This window comes from Orbicella faveolata, unplaced genomic scaffold (assembly GCF_042242905.1).
Source record: "Orbicella faveolata isolate gen_17 unplaced genomic scaffold, um_ofav_v1 contig_2, whole genome shotgun sequence".
NCBI lineage: Eukaryota > Metazoa > Cnidaria > Anthozoa > Scleractinia > Merulinidae > Orbicella > Orbicella faveolata.
Window position 1 is genome coordinate 30,820,759 of NW_028301547.1, and position 21,742 is coordinate 30,842,500.

The 21,742-nt window shown below is 38.3% G+C and overlaps 3 protein-coding genes and 3 pseudogenes across 5 annotated transcripts in view; 5 read left to right on the plus strand and 1 right to left on the minus strand.

The window, feature by feature from the left end:
• Positions 1-4,272, plus strand: part of LOC149112819 (adenosine receptor A2a-like) — a 45,439-nt gene extending 41,167 nt beyond the window's left edge. Inside the window, exon 2 of the mRNA XM_089288633.1 lies at positions 4,032-4,272. Within this exon, the coding sequence (XP_089144759.1) occupies positions 4,032-4,272 (241 nt within the window). The remainder of the gene's footprint in view (positions 1-4,031) is intronic.
• LOC110051589 (DNA topoisomerase 3-alpha-like) overlaps positions 1-21,742 on the minus strand; it is an 80,366-nt gene that overhangs the window by 38,737 nt on the left and 19,887 nt on the right. For 2 of the 3 annotated variants that reach the window (XM_089288629.1, XM_089288628.1), the window contains exon 37: positions 21,389-21,721. The exons of the other annotated variant lie outside the window; for it this stretch is intronic. In XM_089288629.1, the coding sequence (XP_089144755.1) occupies positions 21,687-21,721 (35 nt within the window). In that variant the 3' untranslated portion in view covers positions 21,389-21,686. Of the gene's footprint in view, positions 1-21,388; positions 21,722-21,742 lie in introns of those variants that run through there. 3 annotated transcript variants of the gene reach the window in all.
• LOC149112820 (uncharacterized) lies at positions 5,319-6,254 on the plus strand (annotated as a pseudogene).
• On the plus strand, positions 11,028-13,052 carry LOC149112821 (octopamine receptor beta-1R-like; annotated as a pseudogene).
• LOC149112822 (adenosine receptor A3-like) lies at positions 15,831-17,582 on the plus strand (annotated as a pseudogene).
• LOC149112823 (adenosine receptor A2b-like) lies at positions 18,694-20,561 on the plus strand. Its single transcript, XM_089288635.1, has one exon. The coding sequence runs from the start codon at positions 19,310-19,312 to the stop codon at positions 20,189-20,191; it is 882 nt and encodes a 293-aa protein (XP_089144761.1). The 5' UTR covers positions 18,694-19,309; the 3' UTR covers positions 20,192-20,561.

Consider the following 21,742-nt stretch of genomic DNA (forward strand, 5'->3'; position numbering starts at 1 on the left):
TACTTACTTTTTTGATTGATCCTCTTCGTTCTCTGTGGGACACTAAGCAGCCACAATCCATCTACATTTATCTCTATTTTGTACGATATGTCGTTGCTCATTGAGCTCATGGCAAGCGTCAGGTTGTTTTTGGCCACCCAGGTTTGCTGTTGGCAGTTGGTGTCCATCTCTAGGCAACCTTGGAAAGTGTGTGGTCAATCCATCGGATTCATCTGCGTTTGATTTCCATGACAACATTCTGGCAATAAGTTTTTCTGTCAACGGATCAGAGATAAAGAGCAATATTCACTGCTTGCAGACATTGACGTCAATTGTTTTGAATTTAACTTTCTACAACCAAACAACTCTTTGTTTCAAAAGTCAACTGCTCTCATGTTGGCGAACAAATAACAATATAGCTAGCCTAACGAGCTTGCAAATCTTTTCCTGCGCTGAGAATTTTTTCTATTTTTTGTTCATTTTTCTCATTGAACTACGCCTACAGGTTCGTCAGTTGGCTTCAGCTCAGATAATTTTTTTTTTAGAATTAATAAACGAATTTGCCAGTGTAGTCAATAAGTTAGAAGTTCTTAGATTCTTGCTATGGATTTCAAAAAAGGTTTTTTAAAACAGAAAAACACGATCGCTGAACGATAAACTGAAGCATTCTACGAATGGACTATGTAAAAAAAAAAACAGTAAAACTTTAGTGCCACCAAATCGTAAGATCTTAGACTCGGTACTCGATTTCCTGTATTTGTAAGATAAATGAAAAATGTTTTAACTTATAGTACGAAATAAATAATACGTGTCAATTTTGTCTGTGGGTTAATTTTAAGCAAAAATACGTCCAAACACGAGACTAGTCCATTAAAATTACGAAACATTCAACACCAAGGTATACAAAATTACCAGCGACATGCACTCATTTTGAAATCGATCACATTCTTTATTAAATTGCAAACCGGTTCTAATGTTACGTCTGAATGCCCCTAAACTGGACTTAGCTGCAAAACTTCAAAGGATTATATTAAATGAAATCTAGCGACAACTGTGATTCACTTATCTGAACTTCAACGGAGTTGTCGTCAACATGAAACTTGCCAGGAGTCCATAGCTGGTCGTGCTACACTTCATTTGAATTGGCGAATGACGCCTGTCACTCCAATTCAATTCCTTTGGATACAACTTCGCTGCCTCTGATCAATTCTTGTGAAAAAACAGGAAAGTCCTGGTTAAGTTTTTCGCGTGTTAACTCAAGCAAAACGGACTTGAATGAGTATTAGTATCAGTTAACGGACATCTATCGGCCTTGCACTTAACAAAACTCCCTCAAAATGTGGAATAACACGTTTAAACGACTACCAACAAAGTGCACGTGGTGCACTGCAGTGGGAACGAACTGAAGATTAGTTATAGGTTTTGATATAACTACATAACTGTTCTCTTCGTATCAGAGCAAAGGCGGTTGGAATTTTCTGTTTTTATAACAGTTAAAAAGAGTGTGCGTGGTAGCGCTCCGAGGTGACGAAACAAATTGCGAATGACAAGTCAAACGGCAAACCAAGCAGATTATCAAGCCGTAAACAAACATTTTATTAAAAATAATCATTCAGTTACTCACAAGAGAAATGTTTGCTATTCGGTTTTTCAACTTCGCCTAAATACGGTCTTCGGTGTCAAGGAAAACCACATGCACCTCGAAGCTTCCACAGCATTAAGGAAAGTTTTAATTTTACCACTAAATGATCAAATTGAAAGACGAGGGAAACAGCTAGAACACGTAACTAGCTAGAGAAAATGTGGACTTACCTGAAGGAAGCACATCGGCTAAGATATCTTCGCCCTTGCCTTCAATTCAACGGCGGCAATAAATAAGGAAAATATGGACTTGCCTGAAGGGAGCACAGCGACTAAGATGTCTTCGCCCTCGCCTTCAATGCAACGGCGACCGACGCTAAAATGGGTGTGTCATTCTACACTTCTTTATATATACCCACATTAAAATTCATTACAGCCACGAGAAATATGCTTTGAACAAAAGAAATGCATCCCACGTTAAGATTGTGTGCTTTGAATTGTGAAAAATGAGCGGCTTGGGAGGAAAACACTCACCTGAAAGGAATTTTGATCCGAATATGCTATGTTTGTAGTTAATAGGCCAATTTTGATATATTAAAATTCTAACTTGGCTCCGCGAGGCTTAATAATAAAAAAGAAGTTAATTATTCATCCCTTAGACCCGAGGCGGTCTCTTTTGTTTTATTCCCCTAAGCCTCGGAGCCAAGTAAGACATTTAATAAATCGAAATTGGTCTCTAACTGTCGAAACTCTCACAGACAAGAACACCGCGGTGAAGTGTCGTAAAACGTACGTTTGGTCCAGCTAAGTAATTACAGTTGCGTCATAATTCAACTTTAATAATGACGAAAATTATGCGCACGCAAATTATGACGCATACTCAGTTTTCTTACCTCTTTTTCACGTCTTTGGAAAATATCTTTGGAAGAAAAACTTTTCTCTGACAATGAATAAGCTTACGCAATCGCATGAAGATCTAACCGTCGATGCAACCAACATTTTTAATTTTGACCGTAAAAATTCCTGCGGACGAAGTTCGCTGGAAAGAACGTCCTGCACTGCGGTATTTTAATTTAGCGCGTCTATATCTAGAATTCAGTTTCTTTGTAGAATTTAAATCTTGCCATTTGTTCGGTTTCTTTTCAACATTTTCTTTAGTTTTCATAATTTCCCGTGATTTTTTTTTTACGGAAATTGCCAAATTTAAGCTTATTTAAAGGAGCTCCGTCACCGTTTGCGTATATTGAAAAGTTTAGCCTCAATTTTTCAAATTCGTCGTTTGCAATCCGTGTTAATCTTCTCTATCCTTAGCCATCCTTGTTCCTTTATGGTTTATCATTATGTCTTTGGTGTTTTTCTATCTTATTAAACTGTTATTTTTGCAGGTTTCCTGTACCCTCCGTATCTGAAGGTTTATCCTGTCCATTTGACGCGGTGAACCAGCTTTTTCACTGCAAAAGTACACAAATGAAAGATTAACAAAGATTGCCAGAGATAAAGTTCGATAGACTGTAAACAAGCAGGCGCGGATCCATACCTGTTTCCACGGTTTTACGGAAATCGATCAGAATTTTCATAATAAAAAAAATCAATAGATATGTATATATTTTTAATAAAAGTAAACTGCAAGTTGAATCTCGAAAATAGTTTTGACATTTACTTTTTATTTATTCTTTTTTGCCAATTACCGGAAATAGACAAAGGTCATAGACACGTTCTAGCGGCAAAATTTTACAGCCGGGAAATCACTAGTCTCGCGACGGCGGTCACGCCATCACGTCATCGCCGCGGGCGTCTAGACCAAAATTTAATTTCCCCGGGCGATTTATGCAATTCTGCTACTCGATCAGCCTGTATGATCATTCAACGTCTTTGGACAACGACTTCAACAACAGTGTGGAATACATAACAACGTCAAGATGTCACAAATTACTGACTACGTCAGGAAAAAAGGTTAGTTCGGGTCTTTGTTAATAATGGTTGAGAGTGGACAAATTAATTTTACTAAAAAGTTATTTTCGTTCGGTATGCACACGCCTGGCTAACGTGATACCCAGACGTGTTTGTCTGGGCTGAAATTTTTCCTCTTTCTAATACTTGAACAAAAGATTTATCTTTGCAGTGGAAACTCGTTCTAGCAATAGCTTTGAGGCGACTGAAAACATATTTACGAAGCACGATGTACAGACCAGATTGACAGGACTCGCCTTGCTGCACATTCATTACAACATGGACATTGACTTTGACGAAATAATTCGCAGATTTGCAAGGCTTCATCCAAGGACAATGGAACTGGCAAATATATTGTCTGAGTGACTCAAAAAGCCAGGAAAGGGTACTTTAGGTAGTTAAAATTGAAAAAATTTCCTGGGTGAGCATGCCCCCGGACCCCCCTAGGAGTTTGCGCCTTCGGCTATCCCTAACCTTTTGCAGTAAATCGGTCAACATTTTTCCTAGATCCGCGCCTGTACGTTATACGTATATCTTGTGTTTTTGTTTTGTTGTTTGCCAGAGTATTGTGTTAGATTTACCTTTTTGATATCTCTGCCAAGTTCAGTTTTAAAAGGTCTGTCGTTTTACACACTGACCCTGTTGTTTCTCAATTCCTCTCTGAATCCTGTTATTTACTGCTGGAAAATGAGACACATTCGACACTCTATCATAGACACACTGCGAAATATATCACAAAGACATAACCAAGCAAGCTTGTAGTTACTAGACAGTCCTGTTGTAAGAGTAAGTTTAGAAGCATTATAATGACTAACTTTTCATCTCGACCACGAGACTACTTTTGGGAATTTTGCTCTTACTGATAGAACATAATCTGTGTACATCCGGTAGACGCCTGTTAGTATATGATGTGCAAATATAAAATGTCAATGTTTTTAATGTCAGAATAACAATTAGCTTATTCTTATCTTACTTCTTTCTTGAAGTCTATTGGTAATCAAATAAAATATATCTGTTGTAAAAAGAAAAATCGTTTTTTTAGAAATATTTTGGTTCCATTTCTAAGGTAGCGGCATGGGGTAGGCATCTCCGGGTTAGTGAATCTTCAACAACCAAATGATTTTTCCTGTTAAGGAATTGTGAACTCTATTGTCCCTATAAAGTCGATGCATTCGTATAATTAATCTCAAATTTATTTCTTGAGTACAATTCCCCCCCCCCCCCCAACCCCCCATGATCAGGAGTAATTCTGGTAGAAAATCAAGAGAAGATCAAGGTATTTATCTGGATCTCTCTTGAAAATACATACATGTTATTTGCCGGCTGGGATGTCCGTATGGTGAAAAACCGTGACAGAGGTCTTGAAAATGCTGCCCAAGGCCGCAGACCGAGGGCAGCAGTTTCAAGCCCGAGGTGACAGTTTTTCACTATACGGACCGACCCTAAGCCGGCAAATAACATATTTATTTTTACAGGATTAAGTGCCATTACAGCGCCGAGCTACAAACAACCAAACAAATTCTCACAACTTCGAAATACTCAATTGAATTTACTTACACTGACTTTCCTTGCCATTTAAAAGTGAATAGAGCTAAACTTTCGTTGGTTAATCGTCGATTGAAGTATAAAAAGGGCGAAAGATTGACGATTACCGCCGGTTCACTCAGGAAAATTGACCTACGCGACAATTTCACCCGCGCGGTTTCCCGCCGGTACCGTGATCGTGGTCAGAGATAGGAAAATCCGAAAAGGTATTTAAGGACGACTGGTTAAATAAGCAGCATAATCTCAACATTACAAAATCAGGCTTGGTGGAGTTGCTTAATATTGCCACCAAGAACCAGCTTTTTCAGTTTGAGGGGAGTTTGTATGAACAAACCGATGGTGTTGCTATGGGTTCGCCAATTGGACCCCTAATGGCCAATGCATTTATGTGCAGTATCGAAGATCGACTTCAGGACCAAGGCAAGTTACCCGAGTTCTACAAACGCTATGTGGATAACACATTGAGCATAATGCCTGACACCGAAACAGCTGAAGCATTCCTTTCCTCTCTAGATGAAAGCCATCCATCTGCCAACTTCACCATGGAACTTGGCGAATATGGTAAACTTCCTTTCCTGGGAACGGAGATCAGGAAATGCAATGGTCGCCTGGAGACAAGGGTGTACAGAAAACCAACTGACACCGCATTACAAGAGCCACGTCAATGTTAGATAGAAGAAGTCAATGCTAAACACAATGCTGGATCGTGCCTTTAAAGTGTCGTCTACCTGGCAACTGTTCCACCTGGAATTTGATCGTCTCAAACAGACGTTCTCCCGACTTCAGTATCCAGCCTAACTTCTGCAATCGACCATCAGTAATTTTGTCACCAAGAAAGTTTCTGGCGATCCAATTTCCACACGAGCATGTAACGTAAATGAAGCGCCTGTCGATGTCAGAATGGTGTTACCATTCAAGGATAAGAGTTCAGTCAATTCCGCGCGAAGGCAACTTGGGGAACTAGGTCGCAAAATTGGAATTGATAGTCGCCCCGTGTAAACAAGCCGTAAGATCGGACACGACATCAAACCAAAAGAAAAGAAGCCGCCTACCATTAACCAGCAACTCGTGATTTTAAGATCTTGAGACAGTGCCAAAGTATATTCGACTGCCTGATCTACGAAATGCTCTTTATAAAGGAGCTTCAGCCAACTTTGAACAAACAGTCAGATTCAATCCGTGCAAAGTTATTTATATAGTTTTTTTTTTTTTGTAGTATTTCATTATTTTAACACTTACATTTTAGCGCTTGTATTAACATATTTTATCGTTGGACCGTTCTCACGCCCTAATTTGTACTTACATATGTATATTTCATTCGCTTTTTTTACAACTTGAAAATGATCTCAGAGAGATCGAAACGTCGTTTTTTATCCTTAGTTTTTATTCTGAAAACTGAGGCTTTTGTCTACGGAAACACGTATATTAGGGAGCCTAAGAAAACCACGACGGCAACGGCAACGGAAACGTCGCTAAACAAAAAGTTTAAGGTGGCTGAACACAGTTTTGATACCTGTGTTTCATTCACCTTTTTCTCCAAAACCCTTGATCTCTCGGTCGCCAAAAATGGCAGCAAGTTAACAACACAAACTTTGGTTTTTTGATGGCTAAGCTGACGTATGTGCCGTTGCCATGGCAACATGAATAAATATAAACAGGCCTTTAAAATCGGTTTTGTTTATTTGTCGAAAAACTAGTCATTAGATTTTCTTTATAATTTGCATGCAACAAGCTTGTAACGATTCTCACAAGTTGACACCATTTTGCTAATAATTTAACAGAGAGATCTTTAATTATCCCTTGTTGAAGGTTCACTGGAATATCTCAAATTTCCTTTGTTAAAGTTCAATTATTTTCAATACTCCAGTTACTTATTTCCTAAAGTATTCTCGTGCAAAATTTCGTGAAATTCTAATGAGCGGTTCTCGAGAACTAGGCGTATTTCCGAGAGACCGAGAGTGCAATTTTTCATTCAATCGCATTTTTTTTTGACTTACTACGCATGCGCTGCATTTAACTGGGTTCTTTCGGTAACAAAGAAAAAGCTGAGAATTGCTGGGTTCTTTGCATCGCTAGCTTTTCTAACATATCTTTGTAATAAAAGACTAAAGCCATCAATACACTGCGTTCAGTTATAGAGAAAAATAGCACAGTTAAGACGAGTATTGAGTAAATTGATCGCTTTATTGACGGCATGTTTGTTTTTGCAATACTTGTGCGCGCGCTGAATTGCATAAGCAAAAGCGCGCGCCAAAACTGTGTTTGGCCACCTTAATGAGGAGAACAATGGCTGTACACGTACGTTATAATTCTTCGTACATTTCTTTGCCGTCCTCTCCAGAACAACAACGGAAAATGGAAATGACCAAGTTCTGCGTCGTCTACGGAACGTGGACGAAGACGGCTAATTTCTGATATTTCCACTGGAATTGAACGCCGTCGTTGGGTGTTTAGCTTTAGCACGTTTTTAGAGCCATTAGTGTACCGAACAGATCTAAACAAAATATAAAATAAAATAAAATATAAATTCATTTTTTACTTGACGTCTTCCTCGGCGTCGTTGTCGTGGTTGCTTAAGCTCCCTAACAACGTGAAATGACCTAATTCTGCGTTGTCTGGAGAAGATGAACCACGACGGCTAATTTTTTTAATTTTTATTTCGAATTTATCGATGTGTCCCAGATTCAGTTTCGGGATAGCTTTGACAGTGATAAACAAAGTAAATGACTTTAGGTACCGAGAGATTCGGAGATAAACTGCAAAATGATTTTTTGATAGACGTTGTCCTCGGCGTCGCCGTCGTGGTTTATTAAGCTTCCTAATTTCAGGACATGAGAGATCATCGCGTTTTTTTCTTTGTCTAGGTCTTTGATTAAACTAAGATGGTTGCAAAAAAAAATTGTTGATGCATGGCGTACTCTTTCTGACACTTTCATTCATTCATTCTTTCACCATCGCCTGTTTTCAGTTTTATTTACATTTCAAAACACACTCATTTTGAAACTTGGAAATTTTTGTTTTTTCCAATAAATGGTGGAAACAACACAATAGTGACAAGCTGGTGTTATATTTTCGCTCAAGGAGCGGGTTGCTTACAGCTGCTTCGTGTTTATGATCACTTAACTCGCGTCATTATTACTCTAATTTCAAGCTTTATTATTTATAAGTATGGGTTATTGATAAAGTGTGAGGTCAAGATGGCAGGATATTGGCCAAGTACTTTTTTTTTCGCGTGTTTATGGACCGAGACGGAGTCGAGGTCCATAAACTCGCAAAAAAAGAACGAGGCCAATATCCAGCCATCTTGATTAAACAAGCTTGGTCAATAAAGGATTTATTATATGGCTTTAGGGGAAATATTTCTTGCGGAACACGGCGGGTAGTCCCGAGCAGGCAAGATAGCTCCATCTTGCGCGCTTGGGTAGCCAATCACAGCGCAGGATTTGATTCATCTTGCCCGCTCACGGAGCTAGCCATATGATAAATTAATTTTCTACATCAGAGACACTTTTATTCACTCAGTTACGAAAAAGAACCCGAGGTGGTCGGAAACCGAAACATACCAATCACGGGCTGGAACAAACTGCGCCTCAAATGGGGAGAGAGAGGGAGGTTGTTAGAAAGGAATTCCCACTCGTGCTTCTCCTATTTGCTTTCTCGTGCCTAGTACAGTCTGCCGGTCCCTCTTAGCACCCGCAAACTCGGACGAGAAAACGGTTATGGACACAAAACGTTTTGGTGAAATTCTTGGACTTAGATTTTCACTTGTTCGAAGCTCGCAGTTTTCCTCGAGCTACCCTCTCGGAAAACTGTTCGCTTCTCGAAACAGATGATGTCCGGGGACAAATATCCTAGCATATTTTCGCGTCAAATGGAGGCTATTGTTTATATAACGGCAGTTTTGAGATATAACATACAAACTACTACGATATATTCCCGGGATATATTCTCATGTGGAATTTCTTTGTTTGTTGTTACAAGTAAAAACCTCCTCTATAAACTCGTCGTGCTTGACTGCAGTTGGTGTGCTGCTCGTCACAGCTTTCTGGGGTTCCAGAATTCACAATTTACAAAACGGAAATGTCATGTTTGCATTCACGTTAATCATGCAAGACATTTTCTATTTCACTAATTATGTTTCATCCGGCGATATTGAAGAAAAAGCTAATTTGCAAGTAAGCTTTTTCGATATAAAGTTCTTCCGTTACCTGTTTACCTCGATTTTGGCAACAATTGGATTTCGAAGACTCCCATCGCTTTTTTTCATATATACCATTTTCACAACGCGTTTTTGCGACAGCAGAGTACTTGCTGCTACAACATGTACATTTTTAAAAACTCAGTAGTGCGTCTATATATATATCACTTTTCTTTAAAGGTTCTATCGGCTTTTTGCGCAAAAATAAGAAAGGCCCTAATCCATTATAGAGCAGTATATTCGGACTCGAACATGATACTTAACGCGACAGGTTTCGCACTTAATGAATTAACAACAGTGTGCCCTGTGTAGTTTAAATGCCTTGAATAAATATACAGATACATATTCACGCAAGGAAAAGTAAAGACGTTTTCTTATGTTCTTCGCCTTACTTTCACCTCTAAAATAACAGGCTAATTATATTTCACCATTTACTCAAATCCATCAAAAGTTACTAGCTCGAATTCCAAACTTTCTTCCGGCTGATTGCCGCACATTTCTTGTAATGATACTTCTGAGAACTTGGTGTTACATCAGTTAAGTATCTTTTTCTCTGCACCTGTCAGATTAGCATTGTTTGATCTGTAAGGAGAAACTAGACATGGTTGAGGTAGAATCTTCGCACGCAAATTGTAAAGAAAAAGACCGATCGTAATCACATTGTGTTTTTCTCTTTTAAAAACTTGCCTTCATCCTTGAACTGCACTTAATTTATCGCCTGTAGTTTGGTCCAACCTTCTGTCCGCATCACTAAAACTCGCGTTTGAAAGCAGTTAATTAATTTTCAGATAGACAGGTTCAACACATTTGCAGCCTAGAAGTCTGACGACTTTTGTTTTTAAACGAACCATTTGACGCTGTGCTGTTGAAACAGCATTACTCTTTGATTAAATAAAATTAGGCTAATCTATTAATCTGTAAGCTATCTTACGTGTTAAATGGAAACACTGTAGCCTTAAAATAACTGTACATGTAAACAGACGCACATTTATCTCACAAACAAACAAAACAATTTCAGGGATGTAGCAGCGTCCAGTCACGTTCAGTTTCACTCTTCCAATCATTCGTCTATAATATTTTTTTCCTGCGAACTTGCAAAAACAAATTTAAAAACGGAGTTGGCGTTTTTTACCATAGCTACATATCTCAAATTTGGTGAATGCAATTCTTTGCCGAGTATCTTAACTTTGCTATTCATGAATTGTTCAGGAATTATTTTACATCGGATTCGCTCTCAAACACTGTAATTCTGACGCGTGTTGTCAACCTATTAAGATGGCTTGCAAAACCGTAATAAGGTCTCTTGAAATTTAACATTTCTTCCGTGAAATGCAACTATATACAAAAATCTTTTTTCTGCTTCAGGCGAAAGTAAACTTAGTGAAGAATCATGACATTTGTTGTTATGGAAATTCGAGTTCATAATCAACATCTTTTTGTAACACACACATTTTTATGGGAAATGCAAAATTAGACTCTCCATTTTTCCACTTGAACGTCTAAAATATACCTTAAGTTGAGTATTATTTATCACTTTACTAGCTATTTTCGTTTTCTTGGCAATGGTAATGCACAAAACGAAAATTAAGTTATTAGGTTAAACAAAACTGTCAATAGGTTACCTGTTTTATACTGACATCTATTTTTGCATCAAAATAGATGTTTGTTTATTACCCGTATTCATTTAGGCGGGAGGTTTTTTGTTAATAAATTACTTAAACCAGCATTGCATCTTTTAAGATCAAACCATCTCATGTTCAACTCAGTCCATGGTACAAGTTCACTGTAACATTGCTCAGTGGTCTTTTTCAAAGTTCAAGCTGTAAAATGAACGAAGCTGACCCACTCTACTCAACGTACGTCGTTAACTGTGCGTTCAACGCTTTCCCAGCCTACTCCGCCATCATGTTGAACATTTTAACAATACACGCGATGATAAAACCTTCGTCGTTGCCAAAGCCTTTGAGAACATTGCTCCTGAGTCTTGCTGTTTCTGATCTTGGTGTTGGTTTACTGGTTCAACCTTCGTACATCGCTGTAATGGCCAGTCCTACCTATTTCACAAACACCGCGTTTAACATGATCTCACCTTTATTTGCTAGTGCTTCATTCTTCAGTGTTGTGGCCATAAGTGTCGACAGGTTCCTGGCCGTTCATCTTCATCTCAGATATCAGGAACTTGTGACTCACAAGCGTGTTGTAGCTGTGGTGATCTCAATTTGGGTTTTAGCGCTTTTCTTACATCAATCGGGTTTTGGAACTCCCTTGATGGCATCCTGCTCGTCGACCTCATCACCCAAAGTGTTGGCTATATTATTACGGGACTTATTTATTGCAGAATTTATTTTACTGTACGACGCCATTCAGACCAAATTCATTGCCAACAGATACAAGTAGCACAGAACAGCCAAATAGAAAGTGCTGCGTGGCAGAGAAAGTCTGCTGTCAATACTTTATACGTATATCTCATGTTTTTAGTTTGTTGTTTGCCAGACTTTTTTTGCGCTCGGGTCGCCCGTTTGATATGTCCGCAAAGTTCAGCTTTAAATGGCTTGCTTTTTTACTCACTGACCCTCTTTTTCCTCAATTCCTCTCTGAATCCTGTTATTTACTGCTGGAAGATGAGACACATTCGACGCGCTATTATAAACACATTGCGAGGCATATTTCTAAGGCAAAACTGAACAAAATTGTAACTGGACAATGATCGAACAAAATAGCACTGCTGTTAGAGTAACTTTATAGCAGGGCTCCGGCGGCACGAAGGGCCAGCAAGCGGAGCACCATACTCATAGGAAACCGTGAATCGCTTTTTTTTTCATGGTCATCATGGCTAGCGGTTTGCTCGTGCATGGGTGCCTACGTGAGACGACGACGTAGGCGCAACATGGCGGCCATACTCTGGCAGGTTGACCGAAACATGCAGCCTTGGTTTACAGCTACATCTTTGATATTGGAAATCCATGTTATGGTCAATTGATAACTGTCAAAACAAAGTATCCGCTTACCAGTACTACGTGACGATATCGCGGGCTCAGGTTTAAAGCTTGTCTAGCACACGTTTTTTTAAGAAGCTGGCCGCTGCCCAGGTACTGGTTTTCGATTGGATCGCAGGCTGAAGCCAGGTTAACTTACTGTAGTCAGGGGTCTGTTTCTCGAAAGTCCTGGAACTTTTCGGGCCCGCAAAGCAGTTTTTAATTAATGAGTATCTAAAAGCAGAAAGTTGTATACGCCTGAAACTTTCTGTATGAAGAGAACCTCTCTTCATATTAAGAATATGTGAATAAAACGAAGCTTTTACGCTGATGTTTCTTAATTCCTCTCTGAATCCTGTTATTTACTGCTGGAAAATAAGACACATTCGACACGCTGTGATAGACGTGCTGCGAAGCATATTATTAAGACAAAACTAGACAGTTCTCCTGTAAGAGTAAGTTTAGAAACGTCATAACGACTACTAACAGTTCATCTCGACCAAGAAACTAATTTTTAGTAATTTTAACTTTTTGATGGAAGCAAAATCTGCGAACATCAGATAGACTTAAGTCTCTTAATACACGATGTTAAAAGAAGTATAAACGTTGTCTGGTTGAAAAGATTAAATACATAAGCTTCGGGCCATCAGTCTGTGGTCTTTAACGAATAAAATATGTTTCTGTGCGAATAGAAGTAAATACTAAAGGAGTGAAAAAATTTAGAAACTAAAATACCATAGGTGTGTGAAAAAATAAACTTAAAAGAATGTAAATGACATCTAAATTACAATAAAATGAAATATTGCCTACGCAACGGTTTTGAATTGTTGTCGAGAGGATGATGATGATGATGATGATGATGATTGAGATATAGCAGGGATTTTTATGCAAATCAGTCACTCACTCACTTGGTCAATCAGCCAATCGCCAGGCGCAATTGTAGCGGAGTACTGTATGCAAATCAGTCACTCGCTCACTCGTAATCGGAAGTCTTATCAATCAGCAAATCACCAGGAACAATTGTAGCGGAGTACTGTATGCAAATCAGTTACTCGCTCTCTCGTAACCGGAAGTCTTATCAATCAGCCAATCACCAGGCGCAATTGTAGCGGAGTTTTGTATGCAAATGAGTTACTCGCTTATTCGTAACTGTAAGACACACTAGCTGCATTTGAACATCAGTACGTTGTATTTGAACCGATGTTACACCGGCATACACGAAACAACCAGAATTACTGAGAAACACCGATTGGAGACGACCATGAAAGGAAAAATCTATATGAAACTACTCCAGGGCCATGGAACGAGTTTGCAAAACATCAATGAACGAGTTTGCAAAATATAAATTACGAGTTAGGCCCGGTTCATACGTCGCATTTCTGCCGTGTCGAATTCAATTCAATTAAGTGCGGCAGAAATGCGACTGTGGATTCATACGTCGCACTTGTGTCGCACTTAATTCAGAATTTATACCGTCGGGTATGTCGGCCAGCGGAAAATGTTTTAAACGTGGAGTATTCAATATGGTGGACGAAAGGACTGAGCGACGAAGGACTTTAATTTTGCTAAAAATTGTCCGCCAATGGAACGAGAAGGAGAAGGCTGACAACGCAGCAGTATGTGTTGCAATATGCTCAGGTTGCATTGGGTCGAGAATGGCCAAGTTTCTTCTTTTTCTTTGGCGGGAACACATTTACGCATGCTCAATACATTAAGATAATGTATGCATTAGATTCGACACGGCAGAAATTCGACGTCTGAATCGGCTGCCGCATTTCTGCCGCACGTTCGACTGGTCTTGTCGCATTATCCGACAGAAATGCGACACTGATTCAGACGTCGAATTTCTGCCGTGTCGAATCTAATGCATACATTATGTTAATGTATTGAGCATGCGTAAATGTTTTCCCGCCAAAGAAAAAGAAGAAACTTGGCCATTCTCGACCCAGAGCAACCCGAACATATTGCAACACATACTGCTCGGTTGTCAACCTTCTCCTTCTCGTTACGTTGGCGGACAATTTTTAGCAAAATTAAAGTCCTTCGTCGCTCAGTATTTTCGTCCGCCACATTGAATACTCCACGTTTAAAGCATTTTCCGCTGGCCGACATACCCGACAGTATAAATTCTGAATTACGTGCGACACAAGTGCGACGTATGAATCCACAGTCGCATTTCTGCCGCACTTAATTGAATTGAATTCGACACGGCAGAAATGCGACGTATGAACCGGGCCTAAGACGCGAAGATCTTGTATAGTGAGCAGCAGGACGTAGCGACTTCTGTGTTTATATATAATATGTACTTCTTGTTTCTACCTTTCATTAAAGGTCCTGATGATGGGACTTAAAGAAAAGGCTCTTCTTTTCTCTTCTCTTCTCTTCTCTTCTCTTCTCTTCTCTTCTCTTCTATTTTCTTCTCTTCTCTTTTCTTCTCTTCTCTTTTCTTTTCTTTTCTTTTCTTTTCTTTTCTTTTCTTTTCTTTTCTTCTCTTCTCTTCTCTTTTCTGCTCTTTTCTTTTCTTCTCTTCTCTTCTCTTACCATCTTAGGGAGGATATGGTACTGCAGAGCAACCTGTTATCCGAGCTAATTTCACAATGTATTATATAACTGAGAAAATTAGCTCATTGTGATCGGCTGAGAGCAGGCCAAATTAACGCGCGCTCGTTCGCAATTTCCCACTTGTATAATAAATGAGCTCGAGCAATTAAGGATTTACACTACTCGTGATATTTTAAAATTCTTTCAAATTACACTCGCCTAAAGGCTCGTGCACTTTTGAGAGAATTTTGAAATATCAGTTGTAGTGTAAATCCTTAATTCCACTCGCATTCATACGATTAGCAATACAAATTAATGAGGAAGTCAGTAAAGATAATTTCCATATTGTAAGTTCATCAATTGAACTATAGTATGTTTGCGCAGATGATATGTAAAAAGATTATAACCAGCTTATGTTTCTAAGAATAATTTATAGCTGGCTCATCTTTTTTTCTTCGTTTCTTCCTCTAAATTCGTAACCAAATAAAACAAACGTTGCAAAAGGGTAATGCCCCCCTAAATGTGTTTAAGAAATATTTTCCTTTTATGTTTTAGAATGTTTCGCATACTAATGACATTTTCGACGTTGTCATGCATTATAATCCATCAAATATTTTCGCTTGCAGGTGATTGGTCTAAACTCGTGATGTGACTGAATATTGGGGAATATCCGAGTGATATTCCCCAACTTTGAAAAGATTTTGCGTGTTCCGAAAAAATATTTGGAAATTATGAACACAATAATCTCTATTTGGCGCGAAAATATGCTTGGAAAGTTTTTCTAAGAGCGTCTGAATTGGTAAGGTTCGATTCCAATTTCCCCAGGGAATTTGTTTGTTTGCTGTTTTTCCTTGTTCACTTTTTGTGTCTATTCGTAACTCCTGGCTAAATAATACCGACTCATCTGTCTTCATGCGTCAAACCCCAGTCAAAGCAACTAATCAGGTTTCAATAGGACTGGTCACAGACAACAAAGGCTGTCACAAAAACATATTGCACATAAAAACATAATGAACTAATGAAAAAAGAACATTACTCATCACGAAATGCTTTTTACAAAAATGACTTGTCTCGCAGGAAGCGTTCATTTGTATCATGATAGAAATAAGGGAATGAGGGGTAGGCAAAAAGATTAAAAAGTGTTGAAAACTATTTTTGTGCGAACTTGGGATAATGGTGGCGAGTTGACTTACACAAACAGTTTGCCTCGTTGTTATGAAAATTAAAATTCAACACCTTTTGCTAACTTCCATTTTTTAAAATGGAAGTTAAAATGAGAAACGCAAAACCAGACTTTCAATTTTTCCAATAAACCTTGAAAACACGTATCATTTTACTAAAATCTTCGTTTTCGTAAAACGAAAATTGACTCATTGATTTAAACAAGAATGCCAAAGGTTACCTGGTTTCAACTGATATTTATTTTTACATGAAAACAGATAACCCAACTTTAACATTATTCGCTTTCTGTGACGGTAAGTCGTAATAAAGCACTCAAACCAACCATACATCTTTCAATATCCACCTATCCCTTGCTCAGTAACTTGGCCAGCCTATTAACATACGGTACAATTTCATCGTACATAACATCGCTTAGCGCTCTTTTTCAAAGCTGTATAATAAATGAAGCTCAACCACCCTACTCATCGGTAATCGTTAATTGTGTGTTCAACTCTTTCTCAGCCTACACCGCCATCATGTTGAACATTTTAACAATCTATGCGATGCGGAAAACTTCGTCGTTACCAAAGCCTTTGAAAACATTACTCCTGAGTCTTGCTGTTTCTGATTTTGGTGTTGGTTTACTCGCTCAACCTTTGTTCATCGCAAGGATGGTAAATCCTACTTATTTCACGCACATCACGTTTAACGTCGGCCAAATTATATTCACTGTTGCGTCATTCTTTAGTCTTGTGGCCATAAGTGTTGACAGATTCTTGGCCGTCATCTTCATCTCAGATATCATGAACTTGTGACTCACAAGCGAGTTTCTGCTGTGGTCATCGCATTTTGGACTTTGAGTGTACTTTATGGGCCATTATCTTTGTTTTTGAGTTCAAAAAATGAAAACGATGTTACAGTTGTCATTATTTTCGGGGTCTGTTTCATTATTACAGGAATTGCCAATTGCAAAATATATTTCACTTTACGACGCCACAAAAAACAAATGCAAGCCCAACAAATACAAGTAGCACAGAAAAGCCAAATGGAAAGTGCTGCGAGGCAGAGAAAATCTGCTGTCAGTACATTCTACGTATTTCTCGTGTTTTTAGTTTGTTGTTCAAGTTGTTTGCCAACCTATTGCGCTCTGGTTCCCAGCTCAGCGTGATTTCTCCTCAGAGCTCCGCTTTAACTGATCTGTTGCTATACGCAGGGGCACTAACATTCCTTAATTCGTCTCTGAATCCTGTTATTTAATGCTGGAAGATGAGACACATTCGCCACGCTATCATAGACACACTGCGACATATATTTCCAAGTCAAAACTAAACAAAATTATAATCCCGGGACCGCGCGAAGTGTAACTTAATAAATGATATATCGCCAGCAACAGTTCATCTAGATAGGACGTCTGACTGTAAAAAGTACTAAATCATCAGTGAGTAATTAGTAAAGAGAAACATTAGATGGGAGCCATTGGATAAAACAATACATAGTCACTATACACACAAGACTTTATTCAGGGATTAATAAAAGACACCCTGAGAGGGAGTTTAAGGAGGTGGATCCTTTGTTAAAACTTCTTAAAATAAAATATATATTAAAAGCTATTAAAGGTTAACAATCAAGCATGTATTATCTGGGTCTACAAACACGTTGTTGTGCATTTGTTTTGTTGGACGTCCTGCGAATTTCAGGGTTATAAAAGTATATCAAAAGATCTTCAATTATCCACGCACCTGTCTAATCTGTGAAAGAGGGAAACTACAGTTACGGTGAAATTTTCGCACGCAACTGAATAGACAAGACTGGAAGAGATTTGGTAATCGCATCGTGTTTAATTCCCGGTTTCTTCATAAAGCATAAATGAACGAAGGGCTATCATATCATAATTTAGTCGAACTTTTGGTGCTTAACCGCATAACTCTTCTTAAAGCAGTTTATTTTCGACGTTCCGTGACTATTGTTTGACATGACAGGTAGAAGCGAACAAACACAAAACATCTTTACGTTTAATGACGCATTTACTGCTGTCACGAAAAACAGCTCTGCAATTATGATAAAGGTTCAAATAATTCATTCAGTATTTTTGCACTAAAATTGAAATAACCGGCGTAGCCTGCTCCGTTTGGCTAAAACGAAATATTTGACCATCTCAGCTTCATTAGCATGCGTGTAATAAACGAGCGACTAAATGGTCTGCGTGTAAAATGCGTTTTCCCAGTGTTTTAAATAAGTCAATCGAACTTACCGACAATGTAAACGACGTTTTTATTGCAATTTGCAATTTTTTACAAAAGTGAACGCCTCTTGCAAATATAAATATTCGTAAAATACGGAAAATACGAACGAGAAATGACCAAATAAAAGAGCAGCTGAATTTCTAATTTGTATAATTTTCATTTTGGCACGAAATTCTTGTTTTCCTTCTTATTAGGTATACACGCACCCATAACTAACTCATAGTATGAACTTCTGACTTCACCCGTAAAACGCTATTCACAGGAGGCAATTTACCAATGGACAGGTCCCAGACAACTGAGGCTGTCACAGAAACATGACACAACGAAAGGTTTAATTAACTAACAAGGAACTTTACTCATCACGTTCTTGTTTAAGAACAAATAGTTTCTCTTGCAGAAATAATTAATTTGTACTATAATATAAATTAAGAGATGAGCAGAAGACAAAAATAGTTTTTGGGCTAAACTGGAATAACGTTGGAGGAGTTTATTTGCGAAACAAGTTAACATGTCACCATCTGGGCATCATTAGGATGCTTGTTTAGAAAAGCTATTTGGTTTTGTATGAAGACTTACTTTCAGTTATTTTCCATTTTAATATATTAGTTTAACTCCTTCAAGATCAAAATGATTGTTAATTGCGATTTCTGCTTTGGGGAAAAGGGAACTTAGTCTGATTGCAGAAATGAGAAGAGCGTGCAAAGCTAGCATTGTGACATTCGTTGTTATGAAAATTCAAATTCAGCACATTTCTGTAACGAACAATTTTTATGGAAAACGCAAAATTCTCTACTTGAACGCCTAAACTATTCCTTAGATTAAGTATTATTCATTGCTTTACCATAGATATCTTCGTTTTCCTGTCGTAGTGTTGCACAAAATGAACATTGAATAATCAATTTTAGCAACAATGTCAAAAGATCGCCCTCTTTGAACAGACAAGTGGTTTTTTTTTTTTTTTTTACATTAAAACAGATGCCAGTTTAGTACCTGTCTACATCATTCAATCCTAGACCGGAAGTAGTATCAAACACCGCATCATTTTTTGATCAAACCCCCTCGTCTACAACTCAGCCCACGGTACAACTTCACTGTAACATTGCTCAGCGCTCATTCTTCAAAGTTCAAGCTGTATAATGAATGAAGCTCACCCACCCTACTCATCGGTCATCGTTAACTGTGTGTTCAACGCTTTCTCAGCCTACACCGCCATCATGTTGAACATTTTAACAATACACGCGATGAGGAAAACTTCGTTGGTACCAAAGCCTTTGAAAACATTGCTCCTGAGTCTTGCTGTTTCTGATCTTGGTGTTGGTTTGCTGACCCAACCTTTGTATATCCCACGGATGGTCAGTCCTGCTAATTCCACCAGCACCCTGCTTCACGACGCCTCATACGTATTTATTTACTCTTCGATCTTGAGTGTTTTGGCCATAAGTGTCGACAGATTCTTGGCTATTCATCTTCATCTTAGATATCAGGAACTTGTGACTCACAAGCGTGTTGTTGCTGTGGTGATCTCAATTTGGGTTTTTAGTGTATTTCTTAAATCAATTTGGCTTTGGGACTTAGATAATACCGCCATGCTCGTCACCATTATCATTGTAAGTTTTTGCTATATTATTACAGCAACTGTTTACTGCAAAATTTATTTCACTGTACAACGCCACGCAAAACAAATGCAAGTCCAGCAAATACAGGTAGCACAGAATAACCAAATGGAAAGTGTTGCGAGGCAGAGAAAATCTGCCGTCAGTACATTCTACGTCTATCTTGTGTTTTTAGTTTGTAGTTTGCCAAATTATTATTATCTAGTTGCCAGTTTGATCTCTGCGTCAAGTACCGCTTTAGATGATCTGTGGTTATACTCACTGACCCTGTTGTTCTTTAATTCCTCTCTGAATCCTGTTATTTACTGCTGGAAGATGAGACACATTCGACACGCTATCATAGACTCACTGCGAAATATAAGACAAAATTGTAATCCCACGACTGCCGCAAGAGTGACTTCGTAAATGATATTACCACCAACAGTTTACCTAGAGACATTAACCTTTAACATTAACCAGTTATTTAACTGGTCTCTTTAAACATGATGTAGAAGTATTGTGATGTCCATAACATCTGCTTGCGATTTAAAAGTTTTACAAGGCTAAACATGTTTAACAGACTAAAAAAGCAAAAAACCAAACGTGTTTGACATTATATTGAAGATGACAATCACATAATGTCGAAAACGCTTGGTTTTTTTTCAAACATTTTTTTTTTTCAAGTATTATAATTTTAATGGTTTTCAGAATTATTACTTGCTGGCGTATCTTTGTTTAACTTCGTTTTGCAGTGTATTCCGATTCATAACCAAATAACAATAAACGTTGCGAACAAAATTGTGTTTTAGAAACATTTTGCTTCCATGTTAAAGGTAGCGGGTTAGAACTACATTTCGCCTACTTTTCGGAATGTTATGCATTCTAATTGAGATCTCTGCATTTGTGTGGAATGTAAGTAGCAACCAAATGATTTCTCGAAATTCTACGTTGCGCATGCAAAAGTCGTTGGAAGATGTATTCGTCAAAGTTGATCCGAAGTTTATCTCGAATGTACACCCCTATGACTAGGAGTAACTACGACTGAGAGTACATCTCAAGATTAACAGTCACTATTAATCCAGAAACTGAGGTTGTTACAATACGTATAATTTTAAGAGCAGGAGACCTCCGCATTTATAAACCTAAAATTTGACAGTTGCAAAAACAAAAACAGATCACGTGCGGCCAACTTACTCTTACCTATTTCAGTCACAGTAGAGTGACAGAGTTTGACGAGTACAGTTGAATCAGTCCCAGTTTTGCGAACCATCTAAAGGTACAAAGATTGGCTCGACAAGCCGAAGATCAGGGTAAAGTCTGACCGTGCTAAGTACTAAATCATCGGTGTAAAGTGAACATGTAGATGGGCGCCATTGGGTAAAACAATCAGACCTGCATTATTTGGGTCTGCCAAAAAAAGGAATGTCATTTTAATACAACCGTGACACATGACTGACATAAATAGAGCTTGCTCGCAATAAAATCCACGTCCCTAAGGTAAGATTCGAACATCGTCGAGGTGTTATTAGTACCTACAGATTGCTGGTTAACCTGCATCAGCAATAAACCGAATTCTCGACTTATTTTTCATCCTGGACAAAAGAATACTCCAGTTTGTAAGTCTTGTTTTTTCATTGTTCAATAAGACATGGTTTTTATTAAAATAATTGTAATGCAAGTACAGTGAAGCATAATGCATATTTGGTAAGTGTCCTTGGTGTTTTTATGAAGTTACAGGATGTACATTGTAATAAAAGTAAGATGTAAAACGTGGAATCAAGGTTTGAGCCACAGCTGAAATGTTCTAAGAACTCATTGAGGCATCCCACATGTCAGAGACATGAGATGTAAAAGAATTTATTTGCATTGTGCGTTAACAGATCAATATTATTAGCGACAGAATATCTACTCCGGCTGTGTGTTATCTGTTCATGGGGCAGGTCCTCTTGGTGTGACCTGCAAATAAGGAAAAATTCT

Excerpts from the sequence above, each read along its gene's own strand:
- LOC149112823 (XM_089288635.1), top strand. The coding sequence starts at position 19,310 with ATGAATGAAGCTCACCCACCCTACTCATCGGTCATCGTTAACTGTGTG.